This window comes from Mixophyes fleayi, chromosome 12 (genome assembly GCF_038048845.1).
Source record: "Mixophyes fleayi isolate aMixFle1 chromosome 12, aMixFle1.hap1, whole genome shotgun sequence".
Lineage (NCBI taxonomy): Eukaryota > Metazoa > Chordata > Amphibia > Anura > Limnodynastidae > Mixophyes > Mixophyes fleayi.
This window is the reverse complement of record NC_134413.1, coordinates 18589181-18607325: the sequence shown is the minus strand read 5'-3', so window position 1 is coordinate 18607325 and position 18145 is coordinate 18589181. Positions and strand designations below refer to the sequence as shown.

The 18145-nt window shown below is 38.8% G+C and overlaps 1 protein-coding gene and 1 long non-coding RNA gene across 2 annotated transcripts in view; one reads left to right on the top strand and one right to left on the bottom strand.

Annotated features, from left to right (window-relative positions):
- Positions 1-1275: 1275 nt before the first annotated feature.
- Positions 1276-8356, top strand: LOC142108900 (uncharacterized). Its single transcript, XR_012680245.1, has 5 exons — positions 1276-1758; positions 1977-2061; positions 3117-3282; positions 3364-3394; positions 8107-8356. It is a non-coding gene; the product is annotated as an uncharacterized LOC142108900 (long non-coding RNA).
- ADSS1 (adenylosuccinate synthase 1) overlaps positions 3943-18145 on the bottom strand; it is a 39106-nt gene continuing 24903 nt past the window's right edge. Inside the window, exons 3-13 of the mRNA XM_075192868.1 lie at positions 17513-17575; positions 16543-16593; positions 15868-15934; positions 13374-13481; positions 12745-12826; positions 12264-12390; positions 9638-9792; positions 8442-8566; positions 7824-7921; positions 6612-6761; positions 3943-4172 (exon numbers count right to left, since the gene is read on the bottom strand). Of these exons, the coding sequence (XP_075048969.1) occupies positions 4120-4172; positions 6612-6761; positions 7824-7921; positions 8442-8566; positions 9638-9792; positions 12264-12390; positions 12745-12826; positions 13374-13481; positions 15868-15934; positions 16543-16593; positions 17513-17575 (1079 nt within the window). The 3' untranslated portion in view covers positions 3943-4119. The remainder of the gene's footprint in view (positions 4173-6611; positions 6762-7823; positions 7922-8441; positions 8567-9637; positions 9793-12263; positions 12391-12744; positions 12827-13373; positions 13482-15867; positions 15935-16542; positions 16594-17512; positions 17576-18145) is intronic.

Below are 18145 nucleotides of genomic sequence, written 5' to 3'. Positions count from 1 at the left end.
CAGGGAGCTCCCAGGGGAGGTGGGTGTGTGGGGGCGGGGCTTGATAAGTCACATCATTTTGGCAATGCCCCCTAAACGATTGTCATAATTTTGGCCAATTACAGCATCGGGCAGGACTAAGATGATGCAATATGTGTGTCATTAAGCCCCGCCCACCACCACTTATCTATTGCGGGGGCAAGAACCGGGAGGTTACCCTGCTCTCCCAGGAGGTCTCCTAGAAATGTGGGGGTCTCCCAGACATTCCGGGAGAATGGGCAACTATGTGTTAAAGAAAAGCAGCTAATGAATCTCTAGAGACTGAAGTGTCTTTTACATTTCTGTCTCCATTACTGAAGTCCTGTTGTCTTACCTGTCAAAATCTTGGTCTCCATGAAAATGGCCACCTTTATAGGCATCAATACATGGACATAGGACACAATTTCTGAACTATGTCATCATGCCACAGATGGCGAAGCCAACCACGTCTTGTACTGGCTCAGCATCAGGGAGAATGCCAGACTCTTCAGGGAGTGAGGGAGATCACCCCTATTTCAGGGAGTCTCCCTAACATTCAGGGAGAGTTGGCAATTATGTTGTACAGTTTTATGCGGGAGTTCCTATCATACAGGGCTCATTATGGCCAAATATTTAAGCCAGAAGTGCTAAACCTCTGGAACTAGTCCAAAAAGTTGTTACCTGTCATGTCCTCTGTTACAAAATGACTGTGATGCCTACTAATAATCAAGATATAATTAGTATAAGTAACTAATGCTGAATAAACTGCTTTCTTCTATGTGAATGTTTCTGGTGGAATGTTTGCTTATTGCAAATTGCACAAGGAAAATAAAAAAGTAGCATATTATGAGTAGGTAATGTGAATATGGAGCACCTTGACACACATTTTCAATATCTGTATTATTCATATTTATATGACCAATGGTTACCCCTTGCTAAAAAGCCATTATCAAGGTTTATGGTGAACTGAGACAATGGGGTATATTGACTAAAAATTGGAGATGCCTATAGCAACCAATCAGATTCTGTCATTTTGTAGAATGTACTAAATAAATAATAACTAGGGGCCTGATTCATTAAGGATCTTAACTTGAGAACTTCTTATTTCAGTCTCCTGGACAAAACCATGTTACAATGCAATTGGTGAAAATTAGTATTCTGTTTTTCACATAAGTTAAATACTGACTCGTTTTTCATGTAGCACACAAATATCAACTCTAAATTTCAGTGTACAAATAAGCTATCAAGTATTTGTGTGCTACATGAAAAAAACAGTCAGTATTTAACTTATGTGCAAAACAAAATACTAATTTTCACCCCTTGCATTGTAACATGGTTTTGTCCAGGAGACTGAAATAAGAAGTTTCTCAAGTTAAGATCCTTAATGAATCAGGCCCTAGAATCTAATTTGTTGCTATAGGCAACATCTCCACTTTTGCAAACCCGCAGTTTAGTAAATCTAGCCCAATGAATTCATATATGAACAAATGTCACGGATGACTTTTTCCATCTAAATATTTTACTTCTGTATTTTATGTAAAAAAAAGATATTCCAAATGTTATAATTAGTTTTGTCTGGGTGCCACCTTCTGCAGAACTTAGAAAGCATTACAGCATTTATTCCTATCCATCCAATTCTAGAACACAGCAACTCCTTGTTCCAGTCCTGGCAGATCGTATGGACTGTTTCCAGGTAACAGACACAACAAACTACTCATACAACATAGAGATGACTTATTTCCAGCCAGCCCGAGCTCACAAGTAAGACATAATCTCTCACACATGTATTTATAATCATTTTTCTTTTGCTGTTTTGACCTTTATGTTGTTTCTCTTGAGACAATCTTGGCAATTGTGACAAAAATAATAAACAATCATCATTATTATGGGTGAGGGCAGTTCAGTAAACAAGGTTGTATCAATGTTAACTCTTTATTTTTATTAGTAAATAGATCTGACACAGCCATATTATTTTGTAGATATTAGCAGTGTTATTATTCACTTGCCAAGGATGGACGTAGAAAGGGGCATATTACGGAAACAAGATCATAAAACAGAGCAAAGGTAAAACTACTGTCTCTAATATATGTTGTATTTGCACTTTTAGATATACTTATATATACAGATATATATCCATATCTATCTATCTATTGATCTCATATCTATCTATCTATCTATTGATCTCATATCTATCTATCTATCTATCCATCTATTGATCTTATATCTATTTATTGATCTATCTATCTATCCATTGATCTCATATCTATCTATTGATCTCATATCTATCTATCTATCTATCTATGTCATATCAATCTATCTATCTATTGATCTTATATCTATCTATCTATTTATCTAAATATCCATCCATTGATCTCATATCTATCTATCTATCTATTGATCTCATATCTATCTATCCATCCATTGATCTCATATCTATCTATCTATCTATCTATCTATTTATCTAATTATCCATCCATTGATCTCATATCTATCTATCTATTGAGCTCATATATATCTATCCATCTATCTATTGATCTCATATCTATCTATCTACCTATTTATCTAATTATCCATCCATTGATCTCATATCTATCTATCTATTTATCTATCTATCTATTTATCTAATTATCCATCCATTGATCTCATATCTATCTATCTATTGATCTCATATCTATCTATCTATTTACCTATCTATTTATCTAATTATCCATCCATTGATCTCATATCTATCTATCTATTGATCTCATATCTATCTATCTATATATCTATCTATCTCATATCTATCTATCTATCTATTGATCTCATATCTATCTAGCTATCTATCTCATATCTATCTATATAACTATCTATCTATCTATCTATCTATCTATCTATCTATCTATCTATCTATCTATCTATCCCATATCTATCTATCTATCTATCTATCTCATATCTATCTATCTATCTATCTATCCATTGATCTCATATCTATCTATCTATCTATCTATACTTTTTCAATGTTTTATATTCTTTTTCTATAGATAACAATTTATTCTTATTTTCCTATATTTTCTGCCATCCCCTATATAGTTCAAAGCGACAGTAACAAATTATTGCTGTGTTTTTGCGCTTGTGTAAAGTATTGCAGGTAGGACTGTACATTTCAACGCCCCACAGAAGAGTCTGGTCAGGGTTCCTGAGAATGATTGTCACACAAAATATGGGGTCCCTTTAGATGTATATGGAAAACCCGAAATTTACCGCTGGAGAACATCTTATGATGAGGCATATAATATGGATACTCAGGTTTGTTCCAGTTCTGCAAATTTTTTATGGTCCCAATTTTTTTTCCCGGCAGAATCTTGATATTTGTTTCTTTGTTTACAGGGCAGGTGGAATGACAGATAGCAACTTGCAGGTAAGTAGGAGATATCAGACACAGCTATTACTTTGAATGGAAAGATCAGCTACTAATGACTGCTTTACTAAGCTGCTGGTTTGAAAAAGTAGGGATGTTGCCTATAGCAACCAATCAGATTCTAGTTGTCATTTTGTAGAAGGTACTAAATAAATGAAAGCTAGAATCTGATTGGTTGCTATAGGCCACATCCCCACTTTTTCAAACCCGCAGCTTAGTAAATCTAGCCCTAAATGTTTGACTAGATCTATGTGGACACTATACTAGTAATCTAAGGGCTAGATTTACTAAGCTGCAGGTTTGAAAAAGTGGGGATGTTGCCTATAGCAACCAATCAGATTCTAGCTTTCATTTATTTAGTACCTTCTACAAAATGAAAGCTAGAATCTGATTGGTTGCTATAGGCCACATCCCCACTTTTTCAAACCCGCAGCTTAGTAAATCTAGCCCTAAGTGTTTAATATTAAAATGTATAGATAAAATTATGTATTTCATTTTGTACTTTGCTGATCCAACACCATTTTTCCCAAATGAAAACACAAAACATCTTTATTGCAAACCACTTTTATTTAGATTAGCTGAGGCTGTCACATATTGTACCAAAGTGGGAAAGCATTCTCACGGCAGGTCCAGAATACGCTGGAGAGCACACTATTTACTACCGTCACTGACAATGTTCATGTTTTGTACTGGAATCAGGGAGCAGAACTCTAAAGTACTGAACTCTAGAACAACTCAATCATAGACTCTCTTGATTTTCCAACGCCAACCCATTTCACTGCCGAGAAAAACAAATCAGGTGTTATCTCATATGACAGTGAGAATAAAGTGCATAATGATATTAGAAACAATATCTACACTTGTATAATACTTTAGCACCATTAACATCAACTGTTTGATTGGTCTCCTGCGTGGGCAGGAAAGGAGTTTATTTAAGAATATATGACTTTAGTTGATTTCTTTGTCCGCGCCCTTCTCCATCTCTTTACTAATTACATTGCATTATATTTTTATTATTATTATATTCCAAGGTATTCAACTTTATATTTATATCATCAAGCAGAGCTGTATAGTTTTTTAAATTGCCCCGGTGACTTACAACAGATCCATGCTGTCTTATCTGCATTAGATACAATTGTGTCTTGTCTCAGAGCTACAAACATAAACAACAATCCCTGCTCATATAAAAACATGGCTGAAAGGCACAGATGGGAGCTAGAAACAAAAAGCAATGTATTAAATGTTAGAGGGGGGCTTGTACAAGTCAACACCAAAGCCTGTATATCATCTAAAGGTAGAAAACCATGTAAAGAACTGGGAGTAAGACGTTAATATAAATATAGGCTGTGGACTCTTCTTGCTTTATAAGTATGACATGGGACAAGTATAAAACTAAATTAATATGTGTCAAGGAATAATATAAAATGGGTACTGTTCTGAATTCTAGAGCAGGAAATTATAATCTGCAAATTGTTTGTACAAAAAGGGGGCACTTTGCCTAAGAGCAAACTATGACTATACAAATATTACAATTTGAAAGTTCAGACATTTAGATCCATTAACGGGGGTTGTCCTTTTTGGGACAAACACATTCATCTTTAGGGACCTCCACATGTTGCCCTGTAGAAGTGTTCCTTCTCCTAGGATTCCCAGCATTACCACATACTTGCCGACTTTGTGATTACGTCCTCTGGAAAATCCTGGAGGACAGGTCACGTGACAGGGGTAGGAGGGGGCGTGGCGACGTCTTTGCATCACCATAGCCCCGCCCCCGTTATAAAATGCAGACATTTTACGTCATTGAATAGTGGGGGCGGGGCTTACTGACACAATTAATCCCCGACCCCCAATATTCAATGCCGTGAATTTCGGCATTTTTTTAGGATTCGGGAGGTTCGCCTACTCTCCCGGGAGGACTCCCCAAAATTCGGAAGCCTCCCAGAAATTCCGGGAGAGTAGGCAAGTATGCTTTACCATATTTGAGGTCCACAGTGCTTGGAAGGAGGGGAGGGAAGTAACTGAGCTCTAACACTGTCCTTGAGACTAATTCTGCTGTCGGAGATGAGCAGCGAAACCTGATTAAATAGCTGTGAATTTTAAGGTGCTAAATTCACTTTGTCCGTCCAGTCTCAGCCATTTTAAGTCTTCTACAGAGCATTTGCCACTCTCTCTCTCTCCCAGCAGCCAGATACTGCAGTCCATTACTGTCTGTTTAGTAACCGTGAGTGTCCTGAAGGGTGGGGAGGAGCCCTGCAATGAAAGTGCTACACATAGGGGCAGGGGGGATGTCTAAACAGGGAACAACCCCCACGAAAAGACTTACTGGCAGTCCTACATAACCCCATCAGACAGGGGCAGGCTGAGCTGGGGGGGGGCAGCAGGACATCTGTTCCCTGGGTCGGTCCCATAGTGGACTACCTTGGGCAGGGTCAATGGGCCATCTGCATTTTTTCTGCCTTTAAAATAGGCTGCTGAGTCAAGTCTTGCCCCCCTGGGCTAAAATTTCCCAGCCCTCCCCGGCCATCAGACACCATAAGCTACCTAGGACAAGGGCATTTGGTGTAAGAGTTTGAAATAGAGGGGCCTATTCATTATCCTGGGGTCCTTATCACTTCATCAGCCAGTCCAGGGAGACTCTGCACTGCCGATTCACACATGAGCACTGGACTTTGTTAAAAAATAAAATAAAACATATAATAATACTACTAATGAAAGCTAATAAATTAAACAAAAAAATAGATTTTTTTTACACTTATTTTAATATTAAAATAATGCTTAATTTAACTAATAAAGCTTTTTTTTCTTGTGTACCGACTCTGCTATCATCATCCTGAGATGGCGATAGCCAAAGGAGGGCAGTTTCTTGTGCCGTCACTGCCCTTGTTAAATAAGCTTTGCCTGAGCCAACCTGGGGATAACCTACCTCGGGCAATGGTGATAACTTTGACCGGCATTAGCCTATAAATAGGGAGATGGCTAGGATTTAGGGCTTTTCTCCATAAATAGACCCCATAGTTATGATTACCAAATAAGCTGCTTAGAACTTGATAGTCATAAAATAACCATGGTTCATGGTGGCACTGGAATGAATTCAGATCCATACATCCATACTGTATATTTGCACAGACATGTAACATGTATCTGGGCTCATTTCAATGCAGCCTGGTGTATTTGGTTTGAAATTTCTGGCTTGGAAACACCACCAACTTAATCTCACCTGGCACTCCGACGTGGTTCTCCACAAATCGGATGTAGTTTTGTGCTTTGGCAGGAAGCTCCTCCCACTTCCTGGCAGCAGTGGTGTCACTCTTCCAGCCTGGCATAACTTCATACTCCACTTCCACCTTCTGTAGAATCTCTTGATTCGCTATGAAACAAAATAATATGTACAGGTAAAGATTGCAAGCACCATACTGTAGTATTCCCATCCTTTTGCTGGTTGCACTATGAGCTTTTTACATGGAAATCTCATGCATTAAACAAGGGTAACATTCCGAGAAGCCATTTATAACCATTTTTTTATGTTATGTCCTGTGGGAGGAAACCGGAGCACCCAGAGGAAACCCACACAAACACGGGGAGAACATACAAACTCCACACAGATAAGGCCTTGGTCGGGAATTGAACTCATGACCCCAGTGCTGTGAGGCAGAAGTGCTAACCACTTAGCCAACGTGCTGCCCTATATAAAATTACACATTCCCATATAGATTCCCATTAGTCGCTGTAGAATCTGGGCCTGAGTCATTAAGGAGAGCAAAGCATAAAAAAGGAGGAAATTTGCACCTTGGCAAAACCATGTTGCATTGGCGGGGGAGGTAAATTTAAAATGTGGGGACTGATTTATAGCTGGGGTAGGGCATGTCCTAGCTCAACATTAAATTTCATTGTAAAACTAAAGCTATCAAGTATTTGTGTACTACATGAAAAAGCAGCCAGTATCTTCCTTATGTGCAAAATAATAAACTAATTTGCCCCCCTTACATTATAACATGGTTTGCCCAGGAGTAAACTTACTCCTTTTTTTTGCATTCCATTTTACTGTGTGGATTTTATGTAGTGTAATGTCTCGATACATTTGGAGAAGGAAGATGGGAATAAAGGAGAGAAGATGCAAGTATTGCTCAACGAAAGTATATGAACAAAGGTGAAATACATTATCTGTGTCACTGACATCATCATCATCATCATCATCATTTATTTATATAGCGCCAACATATTCCGTAGCGCTTTACAATTGGGGACAAACATAATAAACTAATAAACAAACTGGGTAAAACAGACAAAGAGGTGAGAAGGCCCTGCTCGCAAGCTTACAATCTATGACTATTTGCAAAGCTACTTATTTGAGTACTTATTTCAGTAGCTCAGTAATACAATTGTATTTAACATGTAAGTCCACACATCAAGAGAATTGAAATTTACAAACCTGGAAAGTATGGGATTCTCTTCCCATTGAGTCTGTACGCTACTCCAACTTTAATCTCATCCAGTACGTCTAAAATGTCCAGTTTAGTAAGTGCCAAGCTGAAAAAGACATTAAAATAGCTTAATACACCAAAGCTGTTGGTTCCCAAGTACCAAACATATCTAAAATATATTTTCATTCTTGTAAAAATGTTCGAAGAGAATTGTTATCAAAATAATTTTTTGTGTATTTCTATCACTGTACGTAAACACTCACAATATGAATGTTTTCTTTTTAACATTAGGTGGAAGTGGTTTATTTTTGCAGTGGCCAAAGGGATTTCCTCTGCACACCTGCTGAATTAAATTATTATGAATGCTGATGACCACAGTTTTACCTTGTGTATTGCCTATAACATAGAAGTTAGCAGGAAAATGTAAACTCAGATAACTTGGATCAACACAGAAAGGAGAACATGTAAGCAGAAAATAGTTGTTTCTAAAAAATAAAAAAAATGTGATCCCAATAAAACGGAACACATTTTTTGTAATCTGCTTCTGTTTAATTCATTTAATGTTACTGTATTTTGCCAGGTTCTGTGTGTTTCTTTATCATGTTACTGAAAAGTAATAGACTTACGCTGTGAAACCATTGATCATATGGGCATATCTTAAAATGACCAGGTCTAACCAGCCGCATCTCCTCTTACGGCCTGTCGTTACTCCCCATTCATGACCACGAGTCTGGAGAAGATTGCCGATTTCCTGAAAGTGAATTAATAGCATGACATTTTATGCAAGAATCCTATTATGCCAAAATATAATAAAATATATCTAAAAAATTTGATCTGGAGTCCTCAGCAGCGCAAATTATTGGCAGCACGGTGGCTAAGTGGTTAGCACTTCTGCCTTACAGCACTGGGGTCATGAGTTCAATTCCCGACCATGGCCTTATCTGTGAGGAGTTAGCATGTTCTCCCCGTGTTTGCGTGGGTTTCCTCTGGGTGCTCCGGTTTCCTCCCACACTCCAAAAACATACTAATAGGTTAATTGGCTGCTAACAAATTGACCCTAGTCTGTGTGTGTTAGGGAATTTAGACTGTAAACCCCAATAGGGCAGTCACTGATGTGAGCGAATTCTCTGTACAGCGCTGTGGAATTAGTAGCGCTATATAAATAAATGCTCATGATGATTAGTAATAATTCATATATTTGGCGCCAGCAATAAGCATTTTCTGCTGAGTCATTATTTGGGGTAGTAAACAGGACAATTGGCAAATCCCAGGGGGGCATAAACCACACCTAAAGTTTTGTGTTTTTGACTTTATTTGTGCCAAATAAAAACATGCAGGTTTTGGTTTCCACTTGGGACAAGAGGGGCAGGATTACATGTGTACGGCTAATATAATAACATATTGGGATATGATCACATATTACTGCTGGTATAATCTAAGGGTGAGGATATAGCTGGTATAATCAGTAAGCGTCTTTTCTGAAAGTGAAAAAATGCTTATTATCTGATTTACTAGTACATTAAAAATTATATATTCTCCTAGCTCAGGCCTGGCCAACCTGTGGCTCTCTAGGTGTTGTGAAACTACAAGCCCCAGCATGCTTTGCCAGCATATAGGCAGCCGATAGCTAGCAATGTATGCTGGGATTTGTAGTTTCACAACACCTGGAGAGCCACCGGTTGGCCAGGCCGATATTAGCACTTTCAGAAATGCTCAATATACAGTATTATAAATAACTAGAACAGCAATACAGTAAGTCATCTATGGTTTAAATAGTTTTTCTTGGACTTTGGGCTATGTATGACACTGTCAGTGTACTCACATTTATCTGCTCTGATGGAAAGGCTCCTATACCCACTCTAGTGGTATACGCCTTAACCACACCGTAAACATCTCCTATGTTCAGCGGCGGGACGCCGAGTCCGGTACAGACACCGCCCACAGTGCAGTTTGATGATGTCACGAAGGGATAGGTGCCTGCAGATATAGATGCACACACAATGTAATAGCATTAAACAATCAGCATTGTATATAAATATTAATGGTGATAGGGGATCTCTATCTTCAGACAATTATATTGTCCAGGTAGACCTGTTTATTTTCACTGCCCTTGGATATGACAACAGATACAACACAGCAAAGCAGTGCTAGTATTGTATCCAAGGGCAGCGAAAACTAACAAGTTCGACTGGACAATGGAAGTTGATACATTATTCCTTTTCGTGACACAGATGATTATTCTTCAAGCAAGGCTGACTATAAAAAACAATGCATTATGAATTATAATATATATATATATATATAGTCAAAACTTTACTTATTTTTGGAAATATAGACCTGGAAGTGGATAGATATTCTAGGTCATGAGTAGGCAAACTGTGTCACCCAAGTTGTTGTGAAAGTTCCAGTCTTAGCATGCTGGTAGTTGTAGTTCCACAACGCAGGTTGCCTAGCTTGGTTTTAGGTGTCTTACCAAATATGTCCCCTTTTTGTCTTTTGTTGAAGCTGCTTCTGAATCAATAACTTAGTCCATGAACAAGATCAGATGGACCTATCTGAGAGTAGGGCTTGGCGCTACAGACCCAATACTGTCTAGGTTAATTATTTTGTACTAACGAGTGACTATAAGCTGCTTCTTGGCATGTAAAGAATTAATGAGATAAAGGGGTTTCTTTGTATTCATAATTTGGGAACATTTGCTGCCCATGAACAGTTCATTAGATCAGTTAATTCATTGTGTTTAATACTGTTTAGTCAGCTATTACCGCAGTGAAGTCAAGTCTTTTGAATAGCTAAAATGAATTAATGAAAGAATAGCATAATTGCAATCAAGATACTTATTAACATGTCCAACCCACAAGCTAATTACTGTGGAACAGCTTTGCAGTCATTAAATAGATAAGTTGCATATTCACATGGCGAGTGTTTAATCATTGTGATATAATTTATTATCTCAATTTACAACCTTATTAGACTCGTTCTCTTTTTCATACGCCAATGACCCCATAGTAGAAAGATCAAGATAAATATGTTTTTTATTTCCCTTCCCCAGCGGCTTAAAATCCCTGGCTCTATAGTGACAACGTACGTAGCAGACATCATTTCACAAAATTCTCATAATTAAGGTAAATGTATCTAAAGTCAGATAAAAATTCAATGAACATAAAAAAAAAAATAATGACATAATATGAACAGAAGGGTTTAATGCCTTCCCAGAAGTTGAATGTACATTTTTAATCGCGTATAAATAGTTTATGTTCACTTTGGATCAAACTGCCTCTCTGAAGAACTGCAGGATTGGGGTGTATCAGGAAACTGTCAGCAGAGGCGATTAGGAATGGTCAGGTGATGTACCTTATACACTCTAGCAGGAAGATCTCTAGAGCGGTAACAGTCCCCCTAGTTAGGAAAAATTCCCTAATTTTCCTGTTCTCAAACCATTCGATCTAGAGCTCTTTACAGGAAAAGCTGGTGATCCCAAGGACCATCGTATTGCTACACTGGGTGGATACAACACCTTCATAGGCAAACCGAGGGGGAGTTTCCTAGTGTCTGGAACCCCTCCCCCCCACTCTCCCAGCCTGGGGTACTGTATGCTTGAGGTGGCTGGACCCTTCTCCGGGACCAGCCACTTTGCAGCTTGTGTGCAGATCGTTTCATCTCTCCCCAACAAGTATTGAAAGTAGCAAGAACAGGTAGGAGAGAGCACGACAGTCTGTCATCTGTTCTGACACACTCAGTCAGGACTTTGTCCTGACTGTAGGGACAGTTGGGAGGTATGTCCCGCTTCACACGGCTCTGCTGGAAAAGGGAGAGCTGTGTGCCCCTAACAGTAGCTCACGCAGCATTGCCCGTGTATAGGATGGGGATAGGAAGAATTGGAGAGCAGCCAAGCACTGTCTAAAATTATAGCCACGCCCCAAAACATGCTGGCCACGCCCACTGGCCTTATATGTAATGTCTCTCTTTTTTATTAGGCATAAAATGGGTATAAAGTAAACAAACTTCTCCTAGATACACCTAGACACAAAGTAACGAATACAAATATTTAATATAGCCCTCTCGGGCAAGTCTGCCACACCGATCCCCAATTCACACATCGATGCATCCTCAAACTCCTTCATACTTGGACGTCTTTCACTTTGATCTCCGAAGATGAAGTTCTCAACACTATATCCAACTAGCCTTGTACCTTTATCCCATCTTGCCCCACATCCCTTCCCTCACTTTCCTCTATCAATACTATAATCCTGTTATTTGCGTTGTTACACTGACTCAAAATAGAGGATTTCTCTTGGTGCTTGTTGTAATCTCAGGCTGTCCAAGTCCTTTCTTTCCTCAATAAAGAAATATTAGAGAAAAAATAAAGTGTAATATATATATATATATATATATATATATATATATATATATATATATAGTAAATTATGTAAGTTTGTTATACTAACCAAAGTCAATGTCAAGTAAAGCAGCATTCGCTCCTTCAACCAATATCTTTTTCACAGAGCCGTGAAGCGCTTCGTACATGAAATACACCCCATCTCGCACCATGGGACGTATTTTTTCAGCATACATCTGTAACAGTAAAGGAGGATAGTGGATGTCCGGGATATATGTGTGCATGAGTTTAAGTTATAGATATATTCAAATCAAAATATCAATTATTCAAAAGTTACTGTAATGCAACATTTCTGGCAAGGATTACAGATAGTTACGCTCTGTACCTGTTAAACAGCGGTGGAAGTGGGGGTGTCTACGGTGGTACGCCATACCGCCACTTCTACTGCCGTCATTGTAAACCTATCACATTCCATTCACTTACAATCCCATTACATTTTTTATACCACCTCGTCTAAATTTCCACTTCGACCACTTATTATTATATTATTGATTGTTATATATAGTTTTGTTCTATGATGTAAAGTTTACCTTCAGTTTTTTCAGCTGCCCTTCTATGTCCACTTCCAGATTTGGAAACATTGACTGATGTTGATGTGCCAGGATTTTGAACCTGCAAAACATCAAATGAAATTGATTTTTACAAGACATCGGCCAGAATATAAACCAAACAGATTTCCATGTGAATGAATGGTTCCTCAGGAGAGGGGCATTGACAACACGACAGTCTGGGAATTAAAGGTTCCTCAGGAGAGCGGCACTGACAACACGGCAGCCTGGGTATTAATGGTTCCTCAGGGGAGGGGCATTGACAACACAGCAGCCTGGGAATTAATGGTTCCTCAGGGGAGGGGCACTGACAACACAACAGCCTGGGTATTAAGGGCTCCTCAGGGGAGGGGCATTGACAAAACTGCAGCCAGGGAATTTTCCCTCAGCGACGTCACTAGTTGCCAGTAAATTTAAAGCCTGTATTTCCATACATATTGGTTGAGCCCACAAAATGGCTGCCACATTTTATGTATTCAAAGAGCACTAGCACTGCTGGAGAATTATAGCTTTAGTAAATAAATATATAACATAAACAGGACTTTGCTAACATAGATCTATTTACAATTATACCACATAAAATGATAAAAAAACAAGATAAAGTATTAGACCTGGATGAAAACTCATCAAAATCTGCAAGCAGGTCACAAACACGAAGACCCGTGCGTGAGGCTTTCGAAGAGTAGGTTGGGCCGATTCCTTTCTTCGTAGTTCCTATGCTAAGGAAATAAGACATGGAGTTTGTAATAGCTGCATTTCCCAGTCAAAAATCACATGTGCAATACAGTTTTACTTACATATCTTCACCATCTTTTAGACCTAGAAATGTAAGTTATACGTAGAGCTGGTGCAATTGAGAACTTAGTCCTACTACCTCAAGGATAGGCATCTGGGGGCAGTTCAGTTACTGCTGCCTGCCTACTATACCATTATACCATACTTGCCTACCCTTCCAGAATGTCAGAGAGACTCCTGGATCTTGAGGAGATCTCTTGGACCAGGGAGAGTAGGCAATCGTTCGAAAAGTAGGCCATCCTTCAACAGTAGGCCATCCTTTAACAGTAGGCCATTCTTTGACAGTAGGCCATCCTTCGAAAAGTAGGCCATCCTTCGAAAAGTAGGCCATCCTTCAACAGTAGGCCATTCTTTGACAGTAGGTCATTCTTTGACAGTAGGCTATCCTTCGAAAGTAGGCCATCGTTCCATCAAAAAGTAGATCATCCTTCGATCCTTCAAAAGTGGACAGGGCCTTCATGATGCGATTCTATGTGAATCTCATTATCAAGACCCCACTGTTGTTAATCGCATTTTGCGGGGTAGAGGCAGATATAAAAAAATCATATTGTCATGCCCCCTGCACTTGGACCTCCTCTCCAGAAACTCTTAACATAAGTGCCAATATTAAATCTTATCTCTAAGTGAGTATCATTTAGAGATTAGCCTAAAAGGACACTACTTATTTCTAGGTCAGGCATGGATTTTTGAGTAGGTCCGAGCCTAGTTTGACAGAGTTGGGGCAGCACTCTACTATCTTTGCAAATAATTGTTTTTATTTAGGCTAATTTTATGTACTTGGATATTTATTATACACATATTAAAAAACCTAACTAAGCCTCTGGGAGCCAGGCCTGGATGTAAAGTAGACATTACATTACACAGATTTCTAGATTGAGGTTTTCACAGTACACTGTTAATTTGATATGATGATCCTTTAAAGGGGTGATATATTTTAATAGATTCTGATATTCTTATCTATGAAATTAAGAAAAATGTCAGGTTTATATGATAAGAATGCAAGAGGTAAAAGGATGTGTGCAGGTCGGTAAGATAGTAATGATCAGATCGGTAATAATTAGGTCATGATGATTTGTAGAAGAGCAACTAAGTAAGATGACTATGAGATGTACGCTTAAAAGGTACTAAACTAACTATTTAAAGAAAAATAATCCAGGTGGGTTTGTTGCTTTATATGTGGTGTAGCTCTAAAAATTAATAAACCACACAAGCTTCCACTTGGGTACAGTGACAAACATTCACTAATTGACTAATAAAGCTCAGTAAAAGATGACATTATTGCATCATAAACACATATATATATATTGGATACAAGAATTTTGACAGTTTTTGTTGTAAAGTAGAACTCCAACCAAAACTAAAGATGTAGTTCTGGGTAAAGTGAATGAACTAATTAAAAAACACACATTTTGTAATTAATGTGGAGGTACCATTAGTCGTATCCCCCCAAGGTCCCAGATAGCTGTAACAGTCCCACACTATACTTCTCTCTCCATTGTAAGCCTAGTGGGTGTCTACTCCCTCAGCCCATCATCTTTCCATTGAAAATTAATGTAAAGATGGGCATTGTCACCGGCTAAATGTGAAGAGGAGGGGCATTGTCACCGGCTGAATGTATAGAGGAGGGGCATTGACACCCACTGAATTTAGAGTGGAGGGGCATTATCACTGGCTGAATGTATAGAGGAGGGGCATTATCACCGGCTGAATGTATAGAGGAGGGGCATTATCACCGGCTGAATGTAGAGAGGAGGGGTAATGACACCTGCTGAATGTAAAGAGGAGGGGCATTGACAGCCACTGAATGTGAAGAGGAGGGGCATTGACACCCACTGAATATGAAGAGAAGGGGCATTGACACCCACAGAATGTGAAGAGGAGGGGCATTGGCACCCACTGAATATGAAGAGGAGGGGCATTGACACCTGCTGGACATATTTCAGACAGAATAGAGTGTTTTGTAGGACAATTTCAGGCGTCGTATTTTGGCGAACAGCATTATTTCCACAGTGTATTAAAGGGACATTATAATGGCGCATTACTCAATATGTAAATAGCAAAAGGATTATAGAGCTCATCTTGATGAGTAAAAAACTACTGGGGGGCATTTCTGGAAATTGCTAACACAAAAGGTTGCTAACCCATCACTATATCAACAACATTTACAGAAGTGTAAACTGAAAATAAGATGAAACAGATTGGACAATTTCCATCCAATGGAACAAATATAATTATATAATTGGTAACTTTACTTAACTCTCAAACTATAAGAAAATTACTAACAGCACGAAGGTGTTGTAATATAATTACTTTTTCCCATCTTGCGCTTGTCGCTGGACTTCTTGGAGGCCGTCAACTGCCTGGTGAAAATCACAAACTACACGGAGGAGGAACACAGAGGAAACACTGAGACGCTTGCAGAATATTGTACATTCCTAAAACGTATATTTGTTGATACAGGTTAGTTTAATTTGCAAATGTACAGAAGAATTTTTTAGCATATATACCACTGCGCAGAAAATCCCTATCTCCTGACGGCAGTAGACTCCCAGCGTGAAATTACTGCACAGGTGCAATAAAATTCCTCGGGTACCTGGTAATATATGTAATACTTGCTCCTCCAAATGCTAAAGGTGCAATAACCTCACCGGAATCGGTCTATACTTTCTGGATTTCCATTTTAATTACAATCTTCAAGGGGGCATTATTATTAATATCGAGGGGGCACTTTAATATTTGACATCATTAAGGGGCCTAATAGTGATATATATTCAGAACCATGTGACTCAAAATTGGGTTAGTAAGTAACCCTTTCTCTCCCTGAATGATGGCAGTATGCTCTTAATTTTAGCCATAGGGGCCCCTTGTCTGTAGTGTCCTGGGCCCCCAAAGATTGCTGTTTCTTTAAAAAATAGCATTACGGAACAACATTATGTGACTGTAGAAAAGCATCGGTTTCTGTATATGATCATTGTATGCACTTACCAATATGTGCTCGGTCAGATATGATTAATCTGTTCTCCCAGTCTTTTAGACCTGAGAAACAGAAAGATAAACTGATCAGGATAACATTTGAGTATAAGTGACGTATGCAAGACTTTAAATAAACCATAAAAAACTAAAAATGAACATGTGACTATTATATTCAGAACCCAGTTGGGTTGCCGTCCTGTTATTTTATTTCCCCAACAACTTTCTTTATGTGCCCAAAAGACAGGACCTGGTTATGTTTTGTAAGGGGCTTATTAATTAGGTATCAGGATTGTTACACAATATTTAATGATGCCTTTCGCAGCTCTGAGCTCTGAGCTTTCAGGGCTATTTAACATTATTAGGTTGACGGGACAGAAAAAAAAACAAAACACTTCCAGGTTTTCAAGAATCTACGGCGCACCCGCGTCCGTAAGTCTGCGCATGCGCAGACTGAAAAACTCATTTCTGCCGGAGCTTTAGCAATAGGTAATAGCCGCTAACGCCATCTGCCGTTTTTGATGGAGTTAGGGCTTGATAAACAGTCCAGTTTTTCTTATACGTTATGGAGCAAATGAACGTGAACAAAAGAAAGAAGCAATTAGCCGCGCACATCCTGTACGCATCCAAAGTTACCTCCACTGTTAGCGCAAGCCCCTGAATAATGTCCCTATACAGACTCAGATGCATCTCACTAGTCTCTACACCTAGATGGTCCAATGGGGCAAGGACTGATGTGAGTGACAAATATTCTCTGTACAGCGCTGCGGAATTAATGGCGCTATATAAATAAATGATGATGATGATGCTGATGATGAATTTTTGATACCAGGAACTCTGTATTTTTTTTCTGTGAGCAAAACGAATGTACATTCAACTCTGCATTAGGACCTATACGTGCTTATGTCTCCATCACAGCCTTAATGTGCTACATGACCTGAAATACGTCAAAATGTTTTAATACAGAAGCGAGGAATCAATTTACCTTTCTTCTCGTTTTTTTCAGCCTCCTCAAACAGTCCTGGCAGATGTATCACTACCCCGTTACCTGTAGGGACATACCGGTAGCGTTAGCAAATGGAGCTAAAATCCTTCACTTTGTCAAAACTTAATCATCTGTATCTCTAGGAAGTGCATCGGTGCCGCCGTATAACAGCATTAAACTCTGCTTCATGAGTTATAAGCGGCCGCAGAACCCCCGGAATATATGTGTTTCAGCCGCAACTTAAAACAGGCGAGCGATGCATTTACTTTGGATAAAACTGCACATTAATTCCCAAGGGTTATAGATTACAAAGTACACGAAGCAGCTCCTGTCCTGTTGGAGAAAAAGAACAATATTAATACGCCACTGGGGAAATATAGTGTGGCCACATTTATCATCGCTAAACAAGAATATACGATCAGTTGGGGAATTTTAAAAGAGCAATTTTATATAGATTTCTTACTAGCGCTAGATAAAGTTGGTGCTTTTTGCCATAAAATCCCATTAAGTAAACAGCCAGTGTGTTCAGATAAAAGGATAATAAAATAAAATAAAATATGATGCTCACCGAAGCTCTAGGAGCGAGTTGTGCGTATAAACTCTACCGTACAACCAATTTATTATTTCACTTTT